Source organism: Furipterus horrens, unplaced genomic scaffold, assembly GCF_987537825.1.
Source record: "Furipterus horrens unplaced genomic scaffold, mFurHor1.1.pri manual_scaffold_17, whole genome shotgun sequence".
NCBI classification, from domain to species: Eukaryota; Metazoa; Chordata; class Mammalia; order Chiroptera; family Furipteridae; genus Furipterus; species Furipterus horrens.
Window position 1 is genome coordinate 2,793,457 of NW_028327187.1, and position 24,817 is coordinate 2,818,273.

General features: G+C 42.0%; 1 protein-coding gene across 3 annotated transcripts in view; it reads right to left on the reverse strand.

Moving 5' to 3' along the window:
• Positions 1-24,817, reverse strand: part of DACH2 (dachshund family transcription factor 2) — a 427,341-nt gene that overhangs the window by 217,649 nt on the left and 184,875 nt on the right. For all 3 annotated transcript variants that reach the window (XM_090264273.1, XM_090264271.1, XM_090264272.1), the window contains one exon: positions 8,780-8,892. In XM_090264273.1, the coding sequence (XP_090120399.1) occupies positions 8,780-8,892 (113 nt within the window). The remainder of the gene's footprint in view (positions 1-8,779; positions 8,893-24,817) is intronic.

Genomic DNA, 24,817 nt, shown 5'->3' on the forward strand with positions numbered 1-24,817 from the left:
AGGGACTTGGTCACTGTTTCTGGACCTGACCCGCCCATCAGCTATTTCCCACAAGTGCGGGGCATCATTGACCGCCTGCCATCACATTATTAATGCTTCTCTCGGAGTCATGTCCTCATAGCCTCTTTTCACTCACCTGTCATTTCAGTCATCTACATCCTCAACTGTTTCTGCTGACCGGCTTGGTCATCGACCGTTCCCCCTGGGCGAACTGGGTCATCAACTTCTATCCCCGGATGAGTCCGTCATCCCTACGTGCCCGGGGGCTGAGTCTGCCATCAGCTCTTTCCCTGAGTTGACTTAGTCATACTTTCCTTAGGGACACTGCGCCATGGGGCTGCTTTCCAGATTCGAGAGCTCACTCACGCGGTGCCATTTCATTATTAACTTTTTCTTGGAGTGATGTGCTCATAGGTGATCTTCTCTGAGCTGAGAGTGCTGTCATCTCTATCAGCTATTTTCAGCAGCCGACTCTGTGATCCATCTGTTTCCTCTGACGGTCGTCAGTCTTCACCTTTTTCCCTCTCCAACTCGGTCATCATTCTGCCTGACTCAGTCATCAACTTACTTTGCCGGTTTGATTCGATCATCCACTTATTTTGCTTCAATAGCTGTCATTGAGTGCTTTTGCATGTCTGCTTCTGTCACTGAATGACACGGCCCTGATCGGTCATCGACATATGCTGCCTGGCTGCCTCGGCCATCGACTTATGCTGCCTGGCTGACTCGGCCATCGACTTATGCTGCCTGGCTGACTCGGCCATCGACTTATGCTGCCTGGCTGACTCGGCCATCGACTTATGCTGCCTGGCTGACTCGGTCATCGACTTATGCTGCCTGGCTGACTCGGTCATCGACTTATGCTGCCTGGCTGACTCGGCCATCGACTTATGCTGCCTGGCTGACTCGGTCATTGGCTTGTTAGGCCTGCCTGACTCTGCCGCCGACATGTTCTCCCCGGCTCAGTCATCAGGTTATTTTCTGTGGCCTCACTTGGCCCGTAGTTCTTCCCAGGAGGGACTTGGTCACTGTTTCTGGACCTGACCCGCCCATCAGCTATTTCCCACAAGTGCGGGGCATCATTGACCGCCTGCCATCACATTATTAATGCTTCTCTCGGAGTCATGTCCTCATAGCCTCTTTTCACTCACCTGTCATTTCAGTCATCTACATCCTCAACTGTTTCTGCTGACCGGCTTGGTCATCGACCGTTCCCCCTGGGCGAACTGGGTCATCAACTTCTATCCCCGGATGAGTCCGTCATCCCTACGTGCCCGGGGGCTGAGTCTGCCATCAGCTCTTTCCCTGAGTTGACTTAGTCATACTTTCCTTAGGGACACTGCGCCATGGGGCTGCTTTCCAGATTCGAGAGCTCACTCACGCGGTGCCATTTCATTATTAACTTTTTCTTGGAGTGATGTGCTCATAGGTGATCTTCTCTGAGCTGAGAGTGCTGTCATCTCTATCAGCTATTTTCAGCAGCCGACTCTGTGATCCATCTGTTTCCTCTGACGGTCGTCAGTCTTCACCTTTTTCCCTCTCCAACTCGGTCATCATTCTGCCTGACTCAGTCATCAACTTACTTTGCCGGTTTGATTCGATCATCCACTTATTTTGCTTCAATAGCTGTCATTGAGTGCTTTTGCATGTCTGCTTCTGTCACTGAATGACACGGCCCTGATCGGCCATCGACTTATGCTGCCTGGCTGCCTCGGCCATCGACTTATGCTGCCTGGCTGACTCGGCCATCGACTTATGCTGCCTGGCTGACTCGGCCATCGACTTATGCTGCCTGGCTGACTCGGTCATCGACTTATGCTGCCTGGCTGACTCGGTCATCGACTTATGCTGCCTGGCTGACTCGGCCATCGACTTATGCTGCCTGGCTGACTCGGTCATTGGCTTGTTAGGCCTGCCTGACTCTGCCGCCGACATGTTCTCCCCGGCTCAGTCATCAGGTTATTTTCTGTGGCCTCACTTGGCCCGTAGTTCTTCCCAGGAGGGACTTGGTCACTGTTTCTGGACCTGACCCGCCCATCAGCTATTTCCCACAAGTGCGGGGCATCATTGACCGCCTGCCATCACATTATTAATGCTTCTCTCGGAGTCATGTCCTCATAGCCTCTTTTCACTCACCTGTCATTTCAGTCATCTACATCCTCAACTGTTTCTGCTGACCGGCTTGGTCATCGACCGTTCCCCCTGGGCGAACTGGGTCATCAACTTCTATCCCCGGATGAGTCCGTCATCCCTACGTGCCCGGGGGCTGAGTCTGCCATCAGCTCTTTCCCTGAGTTGACTTAGTCATACTTTCCTTAGGGACACTGCGCCATGGGGCTGCTTTCCAGATTCGAGAGCTCACTCACGCGGTGCCATTTCATTATTAACTTTTTCTTGGAGTGATGTGCTCATAGGTGATCTTCTCTGAGCTGAGAGTGCTGTCATCTCTATCAGCTATTTTCAGCAGCCGACTCTGTGATCCATCTGTTTCCTCTGACGGTCGTCAGTCTTCACCTTTTTCCCTCTCCAACTCGGTCATCATTCTGCCTGACTCAGTCATCAACTTACTTTGCCGGTTTGATTCGCTCATCCACTTATTTTGCTTCAATAGCTGTCATTGAGTGCTTTTGCATGTCTGCTTCTGTCACTGAATGACACGGCCCTGATCGGTCATCGACATATGCTGCCTGGCTGCCTCGGCCATCGACTTATGCTGCCTGGCTGACTCGGCCATCGACTTATGCTGCCTGGCTGACTCGGCCATCGACTTATGCTGCCTGGCTGACTCGGCCATCGACTTATGCTGCCTGGCTGACTCGGTCATCGACTTATGCTGCCTGGCTGACTCGGTCATCGACTTATGCTGCCTGGCTGACTCGGCCATCGACTTATGCTGCCTGGCTGACTCGGTCATTGGCTTGTTAGGCCTGCCTGACTCTGCCGCCGACATGTTCTCCCCGGCTCAGTCATCAGGTTATTTTCTGTGGCCTCACTTGGCCCGTAGTTCTTCCCAGGAGGGACTTGGTCACTGTTTCTGGACCTGACCCGCCCATCAGCTATTTCCCACAAGTGCGGGGCATCATTGACCGCCTGCCATCACATTATTAATGCTTCTCTCGGAGTCATGTCCTCATAGCCTCTTTTCACTCACCTGTCATTTCAGTCATCTACATCCTCAACTGTTTCTGCTGACCGGCTTGGTCATCGACCGTTCCCCCTGGGCGAACTGGGTCATCAACTTCTATCCCCGGATGAGTCCGTCATCCCTACGTGCCCGGGGGCTGAGTCTGCCATCAGCTCTTTCCCTGAGTTGACTTAGTCATACTTTCCTTAGGGACACTGCGCCATGGGGCTGCTTTCCAGATTCGAGAGCTCACTCACGCGGTGCCATTTCATTATTAACTTTTTCTTGGAGTGATGTGCTCATAGGTGATCTTCTCTGAGCTGAGAGTGCTGTCATCTCTATCAGCTATTTTCAGCAGCCGACTCTGTGATCCATCTGTTTCCTCTGACGGTCGTCAGTCTTCACCTTTTTCCCTCTCCAACTCGGTCATCATTCTGCCTGACTCAGTCATCAACTTACTTTGCCGGTTTGATTCGATCATCCACTTATTTTGCTTCAATAGCTGTCATTGAGTGCTTTTGCATGTCTGCTTCTGTCACTGAATGACACGGCCCTGATCGGTCATCGACATATGCTGCCTGGCTGCCTCGGCCATCGACTTATGCTGCCTGGCTGACTCGGCCATCGACTTATGCTGCCTGGCTGACTCGGCCATCGACTTATGCTGCCTGGCTGACTCGGCCATCGACTTATGCTGCCTGGCTGACTCGGTCATCGACTTATGCTGCCTGGCTGACTCGGTCATCGACTTATGCTGCCTGGCTGACTCGGCCATCGACTTATGCTGCCTGGCTGACTCGGTCATTGGCTTGTTAGGCCTGCCTGACTCTGCCGCCGACATGTTCTCCCCGGCTCAGTCATCAGGTTATTTTCTGTGGCCTCACTTGGCCCGTAGTTCTTCCCAGGAGGGACTTGGTCACTGTTTCTGGACCTGACCCGCCCATCAGCTATTTCCCACAAGTGCGGGGCATCATTGACCGCCTGCCATCACATTATTAATGCTTCTCTCGGAGTCATGTCCTCATAGCCTCTTTTCACTCACCTGTCATTTCAGTCATCTACATCCTCAACTGTTTCTGCTGACCGGCTTGGTCATCGACCGTTCCCCCTGGGCGAACTGGGTCATCAACTTCTATCCCCGGATGAGTCCGTCATCCCTACGTGCCCGGGGGCTGAGTCTGCCATCAGCTCTTTCCCTGAGTTGACTTAGTCATACTTTCCTTAGGGACACTGCGCCATGGGGCTGCTTTCCAGATTCGAGAGCTCACTCACGCGGTGCCATTTCATTATTAACTTTTTCTTGGAGTGATGTGCTCATAGGTGATCTTCTCTGAGCTGAGAGTGCTGTCATCTCTATCAGCTATTTTCAGCAGCCGACTCTGTGATCCATCTGTTTCCTCTGACGGTCGTCAGTCTTCACCTTTTTCCCTCTCCAACTCGGTCATCATTCTGCCTGACTCAGTCATCAACTTACTTTGCCGGTTTGATTCGATCATCCACTTATTTTGCTTCAATAGCTGTCATTGAGTGCTTTTGCATGTCTGCTTCTGTCACTGAATGACACGGCCCTGATCGGCCATCGACTTATGCTGCCTGGCTGCCTCGGCCATCGACTTATGCTGCCTGGCTGACTCGGCCATCGACTTATGCTGCCTGGCTGACTCGGCCATCGACTTATGCTGCCTGGCTGACTCGGTCATCGACTTATGCTGCCTGGCTGACTCGGTCATCGACTTATGCTGCCTGGCTGACTCGGCCATCGACTTATGCTGCCTGGCTGACTCGGTCATTGGCTTGTTAGGCCTGCCTGACTCTGCCGCCGACATGTTCTCCCCGGCTCAGTCATCAGGTTATTTTCTGTGGCCTCACTTGGCCCGTAGTTCTTCCCAGGAGGGACTTGGTCACTGTTTCTGGACCTGACCCGCCCATCAGCTATTTCCCACAAGTGCGGGGCATCATTGACCGCCTGCCATCACATTATTAATGCTTCTCTCGGAGTCATGTCCTCATAGCCTCTTTTCACTCACCTGTCATTTCAGTCATCTACATCCTCAACTGTTTCTGCTGACCGGCTTGGTCATCGACCGTTCCCCCTGGGCGAACTGGGTCATCAACTTCTATCCCCGGATGAGTCCGTCATCCCTACGTGCCCGGGGGCTGAGTCTGCCATCAGCTCTTTCCCTGAGTTGACTTAGTCATACTTTCCTTAGGGACACTGCGCCATGGGGCTGCTTTCCAGATTCGAGAGCTCACTCACGCGGTGCCATTTCATTATTAACTTTTTCTTGGAGTGATGTGCTCATAGGTGATCTTCTCTGAGCTGAGAGTGCTGTCATCTCTATCAGCTATTTTCAGCAGCCGACTCTGTGATCCATCTGTTTCCTCTGACGGTCGTCAGTCTTCACCTTTTTCCCTCTCCAACTCGGTCATCATTCTGCCTGACTCAGTCATCAACTTACTTTGCCGGTTTGATTCGCTCATCCACTTATTTTGCTTCAATAGCTGTCATTGAGTGCTTTTGCATGTCTGCTTCTGTCACTGAATGACACGGCCCTGATCGGTCATCGACATATGCTGCCTGGCTGCCTCGGCCATCGACTTATGCTGCCTGGCTGCCTCGGCCATCGACTTATGCTGCCTGGCTGACTCGGCCATCGACTTATGCTGCCTGGCTGACTCGGCCATCGACTTATGCTGCCTGGCTGACTCGGTCATCGACTTATGCTGCCTGGCTGACTCGGTCATCGACTTATGCTGCCTGGCTGACTCGGTCATTGGCTTGTTAGGCCTGCCTGACTCTGCCGCCGACATGTTCTCCCCGGCTCAGTCATCAGGTTATTTTCTGTGGCCTCACTTGGCCTGCAGTTCTTCCCAGGGGGGACTTGGTCACTGTTTCTGGACCTGACCCGCCCATCAGCTATTTCCCACAAGTGCGGGGCATCATTGACCGCCTGCCATCACATTATTAATGCTTCTCTCAGAGTCATGTCCTCATAGCCTCTTTTCACTGCTTACACACTGCTAGAATCTTGCAAATTCCTCATTTAACATGACTCATGAAAACTGATGTCTAACATTTTCAGCAGTATTTATGAGCTATGTCCTGAGCAATAGAGATAGACTATTCATATTTTTCTAATGGTAGAAACTGTTTTTTTCTTTGTTGTTTATATTAAAACATCCATAGACCTAATTTCTTTCAAATAATAAACTCCTGTAGAGAGAGGGTTTCACATGAAGCCCAGTACATTTCATGTTGGCCATCAATTTTTACTAGAGTGTGAAGCAATTAATCTACTACATTCATTTGTTGCTCCACTAACTTTTTGGAGTACAGTATTCTCTCACTTATTGCAGGTATAACATTCTAGATCACCACCATCCCGTGATAGGTTAAAATCTTCGAAGTAAGAACCTTACATTTATTTTAGTATTTATATATATATATTAAGGCTTTATAAACCCTTCCCACATACTTATAAACCATTCCCATTCTCTTATTAACCTTTCCCTCTCTTTTATAAACACTCCTTATGTTCTTAAATATATTCTACATTCTTAATGATTAGGGGAAATGCTGAATAGAAGTTTGGAAAACTCTGACTCCCAAAATTAATTTTATTTTAGTGCGCTGCAATTTTTTCTCATGCTGTTTGGTGCAGAATACAAATTCACTTAATATGTGTTAAATGAAAAGCATGCATATATATCTTTACAGATACAGATGTAGAGACAGATTCTAGAGTTACAGCTAAATGAATATCAGACAATATTGTCAAGAACAGATCCTATGAGTTACATCTGAGTGAATAAGACCTATCATCAGCACTTGATAGGCTGACTAGCTATATAGAAAAAGATCTTGAGAAACTAATTTTTAGGGACCTAAAGTACATTTAAACCCCCCAAGTATTTCAGACCCTACACCCGTGCACACATTTGCACCCACACACACAGAGGCATTTCTTGTTTGTCACTTTAATTGGCTAAAAATATATTTTTATTAATACTAGAGACCTTAGCATTCCTATTGTCTGAATTATCTCAACTTCTAAATAAATAAAGTTCGAATGAATCAGGTTTCATTATATAGGGGGACTGATCACCAAAAGGAAAGTAAATAATTTTGAAATAAAAATACAAATCAAAAAGAAAATAAAATCATGTAAAATAGAAATTAAACTACACGTAGAGCAGATAAAATAATATAGCATACCTGAAAATATTCTGCATTTTTATTAAATAATTTTTATTGTTATTCTATTACATTTGTTCCAATTTCCCCCCTTTGTCTTCCTCCACCCATTTAAAAGATTTAAAGATTGATATGTCAGCTATGTGAATAAATTGAGAATGCTTCTTAAATAAATCTAAGGATGATAACATAACAATATTTAAATATTTTACTTGCATTTTTTTGCTTGTAATTGCTGAGGAGAAATCAACAATTTAAAGGCAAAAATAATATACAAAAATCACAGTATTTGAAAATAAACAGCATCATTTTACTTTTATGTTTAGACCCCATTTTCAAGTTGTAAATAGACAGAAATAATATGAACAAATGTAGAACAAGTTCCATTACTTAGGCAGTCTTAGCAGGCTCAAAGGGGCCTGTCCACACACATGACATTGAAAGAGAAGGCAACAGTTTTTTCAATATTTGATTTGCCAATTTTTTGTAAAATTATACACAGCTGTATAACATTATCTCTTTCTTTACAGAAATATTTTGAAACATAAGGACCTAAAACCTGAAATTAAAGTAAAGCAGGCAAATAATCATTTGGGAGAAAAAGGATAAATCCCAACCTGTAATAAACCATGTTAAAAGTATCAACCGAGTTCCTCAAAGCTATTTTAAATAAAATTAAAGCAAGGTAAGTTTGTAATGCACCGTAAGTAGAATATCAAGTGTGAAACTTGCTGATAGCTAACCTGGAAACGGATTCTACCACGTACTAGATGTAAGGATTTTTAAAGTTTCAATTAGAGGCATGTTAAGCTTATTTTTACGTGTTTTGAGCAGTTTTAGGTTATTTTTTAGAACATCAAAATGTCTGGTGCTAATCTGGGAGACTGATATTTTTAGGGGTGCGTGGTTTGCCACAGTGTTCGAAGGAAAAACCACTGGATTAGTATTTAAGACGGTGACAAGTTGCACTTTCTTTCCTCGTCACAAGGTCCCGCCACAAGGTATGCATCATCCAATTGTTAACCTACAGTAATAGCTCGCAGAGGATCCAAGGATGTCCAGAATCCTTGAAAACCCAAAATAAATAAATGACTGAGACATACAAGTGAGCAGGTGTGCTGCATCAAACTCTGGGAGGATTTGGGGACAATGGTAGCTTGGCCAGTGCGCCCCCCATCCCTTTCACCAACACACACAAACATACATGCATGCAGACAATAAAGCCTTGAAAGGTCTTTCCTGCAAGAAAATGACAGTTCCTTTTTTAAAGAGCCATATCTATTTGATGGGAGTCGCTAGAGGAACAGAACTGTTTCCGTGAATACTCGGAAACTCAATCATGTCACCTCTGGTGGAGCTTGAAAAGCTCTGAAGGACAAGGCGGTGAGATCAATATTACATGACTTCAAATGCTGAGCACTACAAAGGGCCGAGGCTGACCACGGGCCGGCTGTTATTACCTGTCGGAGTGATGAGTCCCGGCGATAAGAGGCCTGGGACTGAATGGGGCAGAAGACGGGCACTGTCCTGTAACACTCCCAGGGAACGTTTAGGAGGCCTGCCAGGCCTTGAGCTGTTGAAAAACAGACAAAGATCAGGTTAAAAGTGGACACTTCTTGGAAATACAATCGCTTGCTACATTTGCCTCCTAATCGCATTTAATTGCCAAGAGGGACAGTTTTATATTAAAGACTGTGTTCATTGACTCCAAAAAGACTGACATTTTCCTTCCCACTAAATGTCCCAACATATGACAAACATGAAAACCATCAAAGATCCATTTCTAGTTTAGATTCCATTTGCAAACCAGCACTTTGCAATCCAGCTACCTGCTGTGGGAAACCCGGTTACCCCCTGCTGTTGATGGTACAATTGTTAAATATAATGAGGATCATTCAGGAAACAAACTCATTGAAATTTAAAATATATTAAAACAAAAATTTCAATAGAAGCCTTCAAAGAGTTGGAAAGTAATGTTGAGGAAATGCCCTAAACTTAAAACAAAAAAGACAAAGAGATGGAAAACAGGAAGCAAAAAATAAGAAAATAAGACGTTTTATTTAGGGAGATGTCAATATATAAATAATAGGTGTTCCTGAAAGAACAAACAGAAAAACTAAAGGAAAGTAAATGATAATAATAATAGTAAAAAGAAAACTTCAAACTAAAAGATTTGATATCCACCAAGTGCCCTAAACAATTGTGAGAAAAATCCATATTTAGGCATAATATCATGAAATAGTAGATCAACCAGGTGTTGGGAGAAGATGCTAAAAACTCCAGAGAGCCACAACAAAGCAAAACTAAACAAGAAAAGAACAAACAGAAATAAAACTTGTTACATACAAAAGGGAGGACATGGGATGGCACTGGAGTTCATAAAAAGAAACTCTGAAAAATAACAGAGAAGTGCTTTCAAATTTCAAGGGAAACTATGAGTTTCAACCTAGATTTCTATATACATGCAAATTATTAATCCAATGAGGGTATAGAATAAAGGTAAGATTTTCTTTTTTTAAGCTACAGTTGATCCCTGGTATTAATACACATACTGAGATCTGAGATGGAGACTCACAGAATGAAAACTGTACAGAACGGGAAGTAATTAAGCCTCTTCCCAGCATGCCAGGAGTGAGGGGCGCAGAGCTGAGGGGTGCAGAGTGAGACCTGATGATTATTAGCGTTCCCACAGCTGCCAGAGCACACAAGTAACAAAGGACCCACGGCCCCAGTAGGTTTTTTTTCCCCTATTTTGTAAAACAGCAGTATAACTAGCAGTTCACTCTCTTGGAGTAGCTGTGCCAACAAAAGCTGCCCCCTTTGCAATCTAGGCCGCCTTCTCTCCCCGGTCGGTGTTTCTAACTGATGAGGGGAGACCCAACTTGCAGCATTAACCTAACGTACGCACTGCAGCGGCGCACCCTCCGCCATAGTGTGAACAGGTTACAAGTGTTAATCCGTAAAAGAGCGAAATGGAAAGTCAGCATCGGGCTTCCCTGGGCAGCTGTTACCGCAATGAAGAGACACATAAGTCATCCAACATTAACATCAAGTCAATCTCAGGTCACCCAATATATTTCGCATATTACATTCTAATGTTGCCGAAGATATTGCTGTTGCTTTTTCGCAGACATTCCGCTTACAAAGCTGAATGATAGAGGTTTTGACAAAATACTGCAAAACACGATATTAAATAAGCCAAGCCACAAAAATGTATGGGGTTCAGATAGAGAACATTTCCAAAAATGACTTCTGGTTCAAAAAGAAATTTAAATCGAACCTCACTCTATCAACTTCGCAGTAGCAAAGTGCTCCATCAATGTAAGACAAACTCTGCTTTTAAATGAAGACAACTCCTAGCAACCTTACATAGAGGTGCCATTACGCAGGTCATTTTTCATACACTGCTGGCGTTATTTTCTTTCATTGTACATCAATATTGTATATCAGTCTAGCACCAAAAAAGTCTTTTTCTCATTTAATGTCTCAATTTTATAAACTGATTCTCCTCTCCCTCTCTCTTTCTGCTTGTATCTGCACCATAATTTATTTTCTTTAATTCAGTGATGCTATCCTGTTTGTCCTTGTCCTGTGTGATGCCTAACTCTTTTAAGGACTAGTGAGAAGAGAAATATGCTATTTATTTCAAATGCCCTAAAGGAGCCCAAGATCACTGAACAACATTCATCAGGGTCTATCCAGTCGTTAGAAGAAGGCACATTAGCTTGGTCAGTAGTCACCGAATCCGTACTTTTTAAGCGCTTCTTTGTGTCTTCCTATTCGTCAGAACCCAAGGCCATGGACTGTGCTCAGGGCCGCCTGACTGCTCGCTGTGACTTTGCAATGGCAGCATTTCAGCGCTGTCCCCATGCTCACGATCACCTGCCCACTGGCTCCCTCTACTTGCAACCCATGAGCCAGCTGTCGACCGCACACTGTGAAACGGAGACAGTGTCACTGGTTCCATTACAAGATGGCAGCACATATTTCTGGTCCTGTGTCTCACTGGATCCGGAGAGAGTCTCATGGTGTATAGCACACAGCAGGGTCCAGGAAATGGTTAATTAAATCGGTCCGTTAATAAAGGCGGGAAATGGTAGTGCACTGTTGCTACAATTTCCAAATACTCCTTAGATGGCTCTATTCTCCTTGGCCAACCTGAATCTCAGGCTAGCTGCATTATTCAGTTGTCAAATAATCAGTTTTCAATCTTGGACTCTGCAGCCATTATACAACCTTCAAAATACGATCCATCCAAATTTGACTATGTCCAAGGTTAAAGAAGGGTAGATGCCACGCCACTGTCTTCTGTCAGAGGTTCCACCAGCCTCGACATCTGCTCAAAGACTAAAAGTCCCTGGAGTCGCACGCGTGCAGTGACAAGATCATTCACTCAACTGTCCGGCAAACAAGCACGCACTAGGCGTCCCTTCAGTGTGTCTGCTGTTGGCACTAGGTATGAAGGTCACAGAGGTTAAAATGTAAGCTTGACAAGGTCAAGGGTTTGGGTCTGTGAGGGCCTATAAGAGCTTCTGCCTCTGAGGAGCTTATGCTCTAGTGACAGAGAGAGAGACGTGTGTTTGACCTCTTATTAAAATTTATGATGAACTCTTTAATGAGTATGATTGTGCGACATACATTTTCAAACTTGTTTAAATTTATCAGTGAGCAAAAATCACATTCAGATGCTTTCATTGTTACTTCTGGGGAGAAGACCTGAGCCCCTAGAAGAAATTAATTAGAATAAAGTTTGTGAAAGTGCTTTATATCCAATAGCTCTCCATCCTAATGAAAGATAGCTTTATTTTTCCTTTTAGACCTAATGATCCTCTGTAATAAGCTATTCCTAGCGTTAAAGCTCCTGCATTTCCTTTCGAAGAACACATGCCTGACAACCTGATGAAACACTGCAGATAACTCCACACAAAGTTGGGAGAGATCATTCTTGATAGATGACCGTGCCATTCTTCTTATCTTTAAGAGCTCTATTAACATCAGGCAGATATTTACATATTAATCAAGACAAATAAACATGTGGTGGTTTAACCAGGAAACTGGTCTTGGGATGACAAAGTAATCAGCACAGGTTGAAAGCTCCATCTCTGCAGCATCCTGTTTCTGCTCAATTATTGATTGCATTACTGATTTCAGTAGCGCTTTCTTTTCTAGAGTACAAATAACCCTGTAATTACTCTTTAATTAAATGATAATTACTTGTTGGCAATTATTTGTTTCAGTTTAATTACAGGGTTATTTGTACTCTGTAGAATAAAACAGGGCTTTTTTAAAAAAAGCTCCCACCCAAATGGCTCTGTGAATGTAGCACCCATGAGCGCCACAAACGAAAGTTGTTCGATTGTAACAACAACCCTATAAAACAGCAGAACTTTTATTAAACAATTCAGCTACATCTTTGAAGGATTCGGGTTTATAGAATCATCATTGGGTTTAACATTTATATGTGGTTTGGGGAACTATTATTCCAAAGAATCATGATTTTTCTTTGGTTCTGGTTCATCCTTTAACATAATTTACTTTCATAAGTATTTTACCCTTCTTTCTACAAACTTATTTAGAAGAAATGAAATAATAGCTCAGCTTCCTAAGACTGAAGAATAACCCAACTTGAAATACAGTGTATCAATAGCATTTCATATTTCTGCAGGTCAAGTGAATTACATCAGCCATTTATATATAGACTTTGCAGAGTTGGAAGTTCCTGAAGAGGGGAAATTCAGTAGGTCTTCTGTTGTCAACAGGATATGACACACTCCATGTTCTATTTATTTGAAGTTGTACTAGTTGATACTTTTCCTATTAACATTATGAAATGTCACTATTGGAATTATTTTTATTCCATGTCACCAGTCATCTGTATATGAACCAAGGTGTAAGTTACTTAGTAAGGTGAGTGACTTTGCTTTTTTTAAAAGTCTTGTTAGTGAATTCATCGCTGATGTGATGAGCCTTCAAGGTAGTAAATATAAATCATACGGTCACACATGATTGAGTGAGGAATCACAAGCCATGCCATCCTCTTTGAAGAAACTCTTGTAACATTCTGGGACAAACTGAACAAACTGCTGAGGTTATAACGGGAGTATTAGCAGCAACTGTGAATGACCACTGGGGTTGGATTCCTGAAGTGGGTTGTTAATAATGGCCTGGGGTTTACTTTTCAGCGCTCTCACTGATATTTAAAATCCTTTGGGGCAGACCCTGAATGTGTCATCTTTTCGATTACACCAAAAGCCATGAAACCTGCCAATGACATTTGCTTCGAAGGTGTTGTTTACTCTTTAAATGTGCTGGTAAATTTCTGTTCAATAAGAATCTTTCTGAGAGAACGGTAAGTCTTTTCATTGCATCGTGGATTAATAATAATCTCTTAGGTCTGACATTTACTACAGCATTTCAAGGATGCCAATGGTAGTTCAACTCTACTTGACCTTTTAGTATTTATGAAGAGAAAGAAGGTCTGACCTCGCAGCAACCTGAATCCATCTTCTCTCAGTGTTGGCAAACTGATCGCTTTCCTCACTATCACACCGGATTGTATTTGCAGCCAGATCCAAGCTAGCAGCACCCCATTCAGCAACCCAGAAAAAGTCATCCATGCAAAATAAGCAATTAACATGAATCATACGTGAAACTGTTCCAGCTGATCACTGGAACCTGGTCACTATGGTAACTCTCATAAAATGGTGCTTATGCTAAACTGGGCGTCAATCATCCCTTCGTTCATAGGAACTTGAAATGGAGCTCATCATGTCTCTAGGAGCCAGCAATACGAGGAACAAAAAGATGCACCCGGGGCAAAGGCACTTGGTCCCTTCTTTAGTCCTTAGACACATCGCCAAAACTTACATGTGGGTATATGAAAAGCGTCAACACCAGCATTACCTTAGAGTTAGGGAATTGAAGGAAATTCTCTTTAACACAGGGTGTTCAGGGGATGAAGGAAACCTCTTCTTTTTAATGGGTCATGCATGGTAATAGCAAGGATCACGAAGAACAACTGAGGATGCATTAATATTAGAATTATAATAAATTGAATTATCTACAGCATTTATTTTATTTTTAATATTTTTATTCTATTATTTTTATTTTATTCATTTTCATCTGGTGCACACAGATTTAAAAGAGTTACATCTTTTTGGCAAGTTGAAAATTTTTAACATTTATTATTATGCAGCAATTTTTAACCTATAATTTTAGTATTTTCTTAACGTGTATTTCATCACATATTAAAGTAGTATGGCTATTACTTTAAATTGTCATGCTTAATTCCCTTGCTAACACTGGTTTTCTGTTTTTCCTTCAATAAAAAAGAAATCTGATGTAATAAACAATTTAAGGGCTGACTACTCCGTTGATAGAAAGTATAATTGGGAAGCTATTTTACACCTCATTTACTTGCCTCTGCTCCCTGTTTAAATCAAATGTGCTCTAGGCTGGTGTGAGCACCTTTAAACAAGTTCATTTTCTGTCATAAATTGACCGAATTCGAATCCAGTTCTCAGTGTAATTAACAAACATTGCATAACAGAAATGCTGGCGTATGGCTGGAATTCTTAGCGGCCCCCTTTTTTTTTCTGCTAGCAATTCGTACTCACATCAGTAGATTTAAGGCACCTTAGTAAATCTTAGGGTAAATCAAATTAAATAAACATGTCCCCTTTTCAGGTGTATCATATCCCTGTCACACGCATGTTTTAAAATAAAGGCATTCTTGAATTGAAAGACTGCATCACTGTGCAAAACATCAGCTATGAAGGGAGTGGACAGGAAGTGAGCATTCCTCTCTGCGCATATTCTATTGGCATCTCAGCTTCAACATGTGCATGTGCCTCCCCCAAGGCAGGCATGCTCTCCGTTACCAAAGCGATCAACTTGAGGGTAGTTTAGATTAGTCCTCATCCTCTCCTTTCACTCTCAGCATTTAGGAGTTTTGTTCCATTGTAACAGATGTTGTAAGTTTCCACCTTTATCTCTCCTGTTTCTAACACCGCAGTGCAGCCCGTCATCACTTCGGGCCCTGGTTGTGTTAAACAGGAGGCTTCATTGTTCCGGTCCATTCTGCACACACTGTGTTATGAATTTTGGTGAAACATCCGTTCATTATGTCATCTTTTGCTCTACAGCCTACAGTGTTTCCCGATCACATACAAAATGAAGTCTAAAGGCGTTAGTCTAGCAATCTGCCTCAATGTAGTTTTTGTCTTTTCTCCAATTACTTCTCAAATGAGTCTTCTGCTCCGGCCAGACCAGCCAATTCATGACCTGCCATGCATAGTGTTTGACCCTAAACCCTCTGCACTGTGAAACATGTACAGTGCGTCAGGGTTCCTGGGGCCATGCTTTGCTAAGCTTCGCAGCCTTGGGAAGGCTTCAGCTCAACTGCTGTAGCTGCTCCTGGCTTTCTGTAAAAGCCACTGCCTTTTGCTTTGTGTCATCACACAGGTTTTCTTTGCGGTTACAACTAGCCCGGATGTAGGTTTTCACGTCTGGCAAATGATGGCCCATCGGTAGTGGTCAGTCTGTGTATAGTCTCTTGATGATCTCAAGGGTTAAGATTTCAGGTTCAAATGTCAATCAGAACATTGAGCAGCGTGGTGTTAGGATCACAACTCAGGAGAGCTCAGGAAGCTAAGCAAACGTTTAGGAGGCTGGTCACTATTAACCTCTCTGTTTAGGGATGCAGTCTGAGAAGCACACATTCAATTAATAAATAGAGAATGCAGTTTTCTTGCTGATTTAAAATTTCTACTCTCCATGGATAAATATTAGTAACTCATATTAAACTAAAACCACTTGAAATAACCTGAGATGTCCAGTGTGGTACAGTGGCTTAAAGATGAAGCGGGGCATGTGTCAAGGATGCGGGTGGCTTCTAGAAGCCAAGGGCAGCCTCGAGCTGATGCAAGTCCTGCAACTGAAATGAACTCGATTCTGCCAGCAACTTCAATGAGCTTGTGAGCAGGGTCTTGTGCGAAGCTTCCAGAGAGAAGCCCACCTGCACTTCAGCTGTGCAGGCCTCCGAGGACCCAGGAAAGCCCCTTTAGATATCTGCCATATGGAGCCATGAGGTGATAAATGTTTTAAGTTGTTAAGTGAGAGACATAAAAGAAACAGTCTATAAATCTACGAATTAGAACTAAGTTACATCTGTAGCCAAATGTAGATAGTTCGTTAACTTCAAAGTATACATAATTTTCCACAGCCACATGCCTGCTTTACATCCGGAGAAGTTCTTACTTCCCAGGCAGAATTCAACAGTTGAAACTTCACATTTCAATTTTAAAATTCTCATTATTCTGAAGGTAGCTGTAATACAAGTAATGCATGTTTCCATCCAGATTTCTTACTTTCCCCTCCCTATTCCTTACTTGCTTGCAAAATATTTTTTTTAGGCATTGACACTCCCCAAAGGAAAAACTTCACCCCACATCTCTTTCCTGCTTTGAAATAATAAAGACTGTTTTCTTCCAAGTCGGAATAGCTCAGAGCAGTGGACTCAGAAACGGAGAACTAAACTCTACTGTTGGCATCCCAGAATAAGTTGCTAGACTTCAGCGAGTGAGCATGAAGGTCTTTAAGGCCATGACAGTAGATATGTTTATGAGCGAGAGGCTGGGCTCTGAAGGTTCCCTGTCATTCCTCACTTTTCATTCTGAAGTCAGGTACGTTTGGGTTCGGGTCAACTATCCCAAGCAAAACTCGAGACGATGCAGCCCAGATACAGGTTTTCACGCTTTTCCAACAGCTCATTTTTCTTCCTCGGTTATTGTGTCCACAAGGCAGCGTGATTTAAAAAGCCAGCAAGGGACCGTGAATGCAGAAACTCTGATTGAATTTTTCTGTGCCATCTACTCCGCTTGTGACGTGGAACTAAACCTCTCTGTGCTTTAGTTTCATCATCTGCTAAATGGGTGCCAAAGAGGTTTGATTCAAGGACTTAGGAGCAATCGCAAACTCCTCTCTCTAAAATCCTCCAGAATAAAAGAATGTGCAAGAGGGGAACATAACCAACCAATGTGTGAGCCCCTTTGAGCAGAATTTTCCAATGTAAATAGATTTTCACTTTCTACATACAATCTGTTTGCTCATTTTTTGTTTTTACAGGGGTGTCCCTTAAGCTCTTTTATTTTCTTTCTTTAGACAAAAAAACATTATCACTTTCAGAATTTAATTCTTCAAAATATCCTTTTTCTTCACTCTCTTTAAGTATATAAGCCTAACAAATGCAACATCTGACACAGATTATTGTCCTATTTTCTTCTAGCTTCTCCTCACCCAGTATGAATAAACACTTCCTATTCAAAAAGAAGCTTTTCCTAAAATAATGGCATTCACCTCATACCTATAAGTTTGGTCTTTTCGTTAATGGTAAAACAAAATAAACTCAATGTAATTTGCATAATTAAGAACCTGCTTTTTAATGTTCCCTCATAAGTACATTTGACTATCACTGGAGTGCTTTACCATTTTCTGAAGTGAAAGGAAATTAGCAGCACCATGATTAATGTAGGCCTTCATTTCAGGTCACAGTCTCTTTGATGCTACTGATGACAATGTGATCCTATAATTCCTAAGAGCAACAAGTTTGTAAAATGAGCAGTATGATCTAAGTCCTACAACTGACCTGCAACTCAAACCTGAACCCGAATTTTACCGGTTTACCCATAAATAAGCTTTCAATTCCGGGTGTATGTTCATTGTCTTTGGACTTGACTTTTTCTTTCCAGGAGTGACTATTTTCTGCTTTGAGAGAATGCTATCTTCTGGCACAGAAGGCTAGACAGTAACAAATAGGCTGTTAAAACACCGCCTCAAGGCAGGAGGATAGAGACGGAAGTAAATAAACCCTTACATCCTAAAATCAAAAATGTTTCATCACTGATAACGGTTTTTTAAACATAAATTTACCTAAGAGCTCCTTATTTTGTAATTGCTAAATGCAATTCAAAGCCCATTCTAAGTAGTAAAAACCTGTTGATCATTTCTCCTTTTTGAGAGAAAATAATATGCATGTATCAAGGCTGAAACCCCAAAGAACTGAAGGTTCTTAAACCCTTTTGGCAACTTAACTCCATCACTGAGAGCAAGGAAACACCCGTCGCACAAAAGAGCTGGGGGCTGAGCCCACTTTTACCCCCCTCGCAGCTTCACGGAAGCCACAGGAGCGCAGCGTTGCCATCCCGTTAGCGCTGGACAAATGGAAATTCAGTTCGTCTCAGCACCGTGGCAAATGAAGCGGTTTGTCCCACTCTGCCTATCGCAAAAATGAAATGTAACTAGAACAAAGCTACTTGTCTAGACTCTCCATTTCTCGTTGACAGGGACTGTATCACATTGATTGCGCCTAACATAGCTCTTGGTACAAAGTAAACATGTAAACATGTAAACATGGGAAGGGAGGGAGGAAGGGAAGGAAGGAAAGAAAGGAAGAGGGAAGAGAGGAGGGAGGGCGATATGGGTGGAGGGAGGGCAAAGAGAATGATTTTGAACGTTTTGCCAGGATATTTCATAAGGGGCTATGGAAGCACTTTCGTGCGACTCCTTTGGAGCTTTGGAGATAGAAATAAGAGCCGAATCTATTGACTTTTGCCTGAACTCTCTCAGAACCGGTTTAAAATGCCCAAATGAACACTGAATATTTTTGCGATCTAAATTTAGAAAGAAAACTGTTTTGAAAACGAGCGGGCTATAAAAACTGAGAAGAGTTTTCCTTTCGTTTGCTATTTACACGAAAGGGTTAGCAAAACCATGCCCAAGTTCAGCTTGAACACTGGGGAAGGGGCTTCGGGAACTAACACAGTTCCCATTGAATTTCCAACGCACATGAAAGCCACAGGAAAATTCATCATTCCCAATAAGCTTCAAAGGAACTGAGGAAGGAAGGGGTTTCGCGTTTTCCTCAACCCTTGCTGACAGGCTACTGTGTCCTTGATCTTTCTGTCTTCCAGAAAGTGAGTGCTTGTGTTTCATTTAAAGTACTCATTTACCCTTCAGATGTAACATATTATGAGATGCTTTTCAATGCACATTAGCTGCTAAAGAGTAGGAACTCTCTGACAGTTTTCTTTAAATTCTTGTGCTTACACGAGCATTTCACAAACCTGTCTTCACAACTGCACACATTATAATTTACACATTAAATACCACAGGGTTTCACCTTAGGCCTCTTGCCAAGAATAATCATTTTAAGCCTTTTTATCCTTTAGTAAAAGGATAATTATAAATGTGAACGTGGCAGCAGAGCAAAGGTGTTAGGAAAGAATTGAGAATAATCTCCTCCATTTGAATGCAGGAAGGCTGATGAAGGAAAGAATAAGGTACGAAGGGAGGCAAATCAACTGGGGGGGGGTAACAGCTAACATGTCAGCTGCACAGCATGACATATTAATATGGAAGGTGTGCTAGATCTGTCTCATCGTCCCAAGTGCAACCAGCCTGCCTTTGTGCTGGAAGAACAGGAAACTCACAAACATTCCTCATCAGAATCCATTGGTTCAAAGCCTGCAGTGAAATATACAAGCAAAAAGTTACCTACTGCTTCTGCTTCCCAGGAGTTGGGGCTATCTAACAACTTAGCAACTATATTTTCCCTGAAGATAAATAGTATGCTCCTTTAATTTGTCTTCTGTTACAACCTGAATGTGTCTAGTCTAATCTTGGAGTCGCTTCCTCCACCCTACAGGTGCTTCCCTTTGGCTAATTAAACATTAACATTGTGCAATTGTTGGTGCTCTAAAATTGGTTGTTAATCACCTCTGACTAAGAGTACTGCAGAAAGCCTGCGTTGTGTTCCAGATAAATTTCAATAAATACAAGATGTTTCCGTCCTCTGAAACATTGTGCTGGAAGTTTATAGTTTATTTTTCAAGATTTCTACTTTAAACGGCATTGTTTTTCTACAACTTCATTCCTTGAAGGAGTGGGAGTGTGCGACACGGATAAAGGATGTTCTGAAAGGAAGCATGTCATGTTATTTAGGAGCTCAAGTTAAAGCCAAAGGCAGAGTATTCTACCCAAATCTTACACATGTGTTGCCAGGAAATTCCTTCTTCCATTTTTCTCCTGAAATGTACTGATTCATGTTAAGGTTTACATCCTCCTAGGAGCAGCATTTATAACTCAAAAGGAATACTTCTAATACATGGACCAATAGCAATCTATTACCAAAGCAATGGATGCTGGCTTTAATGGGAACACAGACAAAAACCTGAAGTTCAGGAGACAAAGAGTATGTATAAGTGTGTGTATATGTACATAAACTGAAACTCAGGACCCAAGGGAGAGCCAAAGACCCTGAATTGGAGCCCCAGTCTGTCATTTGGGCTCTGGAAACAGGGGCATGCTTGAACCAGTTGGTACCGGCTTGCAAGCACCAACTGAGGGTCTCAGGATGGTATAGGTCAGCAAATACTGCAGATCAGGGCTCCACTCCCACCCTAAGCCCCAGTCAGTTAAACATTGACTAGCACACATTGTCTGAAAGAAAAGCTTTGTGGTCATGTTTTCCAAATCCAATAATTCTTCATTTGACCTGGCCATTTTCATTTTTTATATAGTTTAAGATAAAACCATTATCATTACAGCTGCCATGGAAAATCATGAAGACATTGTAAAGTCTGTGATAGTAGCAAAACTTAATTATGGGAAACATGTATGTTACAAGACATATGGAAAGCTGTTCTCCTAAACACTTAGCAGTCATGAGAAAGCATAGTCAGAGGCATGGAAGCACTACAAGGGGTTTGGAACTGCTATCATTGTCCCTAGAATCACCTACATGGTATAATCATGAAGATTATACTCAACCAACTATATTCTGAGTGACAATGTCCTTCCTTACAGTTAAGATGAGCTGTGGGGGAAAAAATGGGACAACTGTAATTGAAAAACCAAAAAATAAAAGAAAAAAAAATAAAAACAACAACAAAAAAAAGATGAGCTAGTTCAAATTTAAAAAAAAAAGATTGTTGTTTTTTTATAATTTAGGTAGGATATTTGAAAAGAAGCAAACAGCCTATCACACACTGGTAGTAAATGAACCATATTTCTAGAGAAGATGTTTGATATGATGCAAACATTTACAATGATGATCATTTGTAAAGCTCTCTTGGTCTATATCATGAAAGAAATATGAAGCAAATAAGTTATCAGCCTCTCTAACCAGAAACATATATGTGTAAGTAATATTAAATCAAAACTGACTAGATTGGGACTGATGAAGACAACTGATTTAAATATTCCAGAATCTGAGATCATACACTCGTATGAGAAATGCAACTCAACAGACAGGCATACGATAAAATACTTTAACCCACCTCTTGATTTTTTATCATTCATAAAAGTGTATGGCAATTCAAAACAATAAAACATACATTAAAAATCTAAAGTCAAACATGTAGTCAAAGATAACCGCTAAGGAACTGCAGTTTCCTAAGCGAGGACCGTGGTATTAGCATGTTGGAAAGTACAGATAATGTGATGTTCAGAAACGAAAAGCACTTCCAAAGCGCAAACATGCTAATGGCATGTCTATGCCAAGAACTTATCTATTAAGTTTATTGTAAATCATCAGCCTGTGATGTGAATATATATGCAATGTCCTTGTTTGGCCATATGCTAATAGTACAGTCACTCACTTTTATTTGTCTGTTTAGTAAGGATGCAATTAGGTGTCCACAAAACAGTTTATCCTAGTTCTAACTTTAATAAGAATTCCACTTCTTTCACTTAAACTGCACTTCTATTATAAAGATAGCTATAACTAAAATGTGTGTTTATCTATACATGAAGATATGCCTTCTTTTATCATAGTATGTAGTGTAAAATAAGGACAAAAATCCGTAATGATTTCTACACTGAAAACGTATGTGCCAAGCACTGTTTGAATCCTTATCCATACTCACTTCATTTGTTCTCAGTTTTGTGTGGTAGGTGCTACTGTCCCCTTTTCCAAAAGAGAAGCATGAAGCAAAGATGACTTCAATAGTTTGCACACTATATCATTAATATTTGTATATTTGTACATGTGGCAATGTTATTGCTTTACATATATTGGGGTCAAGAAAACACATTGCTAAAATTAATTTCACCCACTTCCTTTTACTTTTAAAATGTGATATCAGAAAAACATATAATTACACAAGGGGATCACATTTGTGGCACATGGTATATTTCTATCGGACGATATAGGTCTAGAGTGTACATACACATATCTGCAAAGATTGCATGTCAAATGATGCTCTTTTTAACAAATCTCATTTCACTGAAATGAAACAAAATAAGAGTCTCTCAGAAAGACAAGAAGAAATGAAGAGAGATAATATCACTGAGTGGTCCAAAGGTAGACGAGAAGAATGTATAGTGGTGTATACCGGAAAAAACACGAAGTGAGCATACTGATTGGAAGATGTGAAGGTTAGGAGTTTGGTGCCCGATCACAGCTCTGAAGTTACCACAGTATTTGTTCATTCTACCCACTGCATGGTGACATTTCTTATATGGGACTAGTCTGATATTGTCAAGTAACTCTTCCATTGCAAATTTAATTCATGTTTTGTACTCCTAATTATATTTCAGCTTCCTTGAGGATTCTTGCACCTTTACATTTACTTACATATAGCATTGATGCTTAAAAAAATGTTGAGCTTTTACTAGGGACTCATTGCCTCTTTGTGAGTTTTGAAAGTTAACACAGAAAGAAACAGTTCTAATTTAGAAGGAATTACAAATCAAGAGCGGTCCACAAAAACAAACAAATAAAAAAATTCCATTCCCTGGTGCCTTTATTTGCTAAAGCCTTGCTCCATGTACGCAAAATGTCACAACTCCGCCTCCCTGCAGCTTTGTTACACTGTTTTTCACATTCAGCCACACGGGTTTCACTGCCAGTCTGAAGCACGCAGAGATCAACAGCCGTGGTGAGGACAGAGCAGGGCCAGTGCTCTCTCCATCTGGGCCACACTGATGGGTGGAGAGCACCTCATGCTCTTCTCAGTCAGAAGGCATGAAATAGACCTCCAAGAATTATGACCAGAGTTTGACTTCGGCGCCTTGCTTTGGATGGGTCATTTATCGGGCAATCCCGATGGCTACTATCATAGTCTCCTAAAAGCTGAGGGAAAGGTTCTCTAGGAGCTGATGAACCTGTCCAGCTCATAGCCTTCACTGCCCTTTGTAATAGCAATGCAATAGGGCTGTCCTTGTGTGACACAGAAACATGCAAGTCTGGAAAGCTTTTGAGCCCATTGGCAGAATACCTAGGCAAGTTCATTGATATTAGGCAAGTCATTTAACTTATATACATCAGAGTCTTAATGTGAAAATTGAAATTATTCATACCTACCTCCCAGAGTTCTAATAAGGATACACACACATGCAGACACATACGCACCCATGACAGACAACACATACCTCGAGAGTGATGCCTGGTACATAGTCTTTAATAATAGTGCTTAATAATGTGACAGCTATTAGTGATAGTAGTGGCATAATTAAGACTCTTAGAACTGTTAGGCTGATACAGTTTATTTAATTGGTTTAACATTTTGCTTTCACTAGAGTAAAGTATATAATGATTATCATATTTTGCTTTTCTTAAACTTCTTGTCTGTATTGTTGGAGTAAAGATCCTTAAAACTTCATAAGCAGCCTAAAGTTTTAAACCACAAATATTACTCATGGTTCACTTGGTGCTTATAGTCCCTTTTATTCCTCTTTATCAAACTTAACACAAGAAAAATAGGTATTTTTACTTGTCCAGTCTGGGGAATTGAGACAAAGAGGGAAATCACTTAAACGGATTTTAGACAGCTGTGTGGTAGCGTAAAAAGTTGTTATGTCTCTGTAGCTGCTAGGAACACAGTACATACTTACAGCTCGCAATACTTAATTCGGGTTTTAGAATACTGTGTTGTTTCTTTCATGTTTTTGTTTTTAGTTGTTTAAATAAAATACGAGGGTAAGAGAATTTGCCATTAGAAAAACAACAAATATTATATGGATTGTTTTTATTTAAAAACACAGAGGCTGTTTGATGTTGGAAGACACCTGTAGGCAATGTACTTCATTGAAATGCAGAATGTACATTGTGTGGCATTTAGTCAAAGTCCTTTGCCTCGCTGAGCAATAAACTGAAAACCAAGAGACGCGAGGTGATCAGTTAAAGGCCGCCAACGAGTAGGCCACAGTCAAAGCTAGGACCTGCTCCCTCACTTTGGGTGTCTTTCAACTGCCCCATGCTGACAGTCATTTTGGTCCCATCTTTCTAACGCTGTATAAGCATCCTTTTAACACTTATGAAGACAACATTTTCCAAATGTTTTCACTGTTTTCATGGTCAAAATGCATTTCCAACACAGTTACATCAGATGATGGGTGGGAAGGAGAGAGCCTCTCTGTGGAGAGAAAGGGGGGAAACATGTCAAAACTGGTACAAAAACATGTGGCGGCCTTAACTGCCTTAAGGAAAACATTGATTT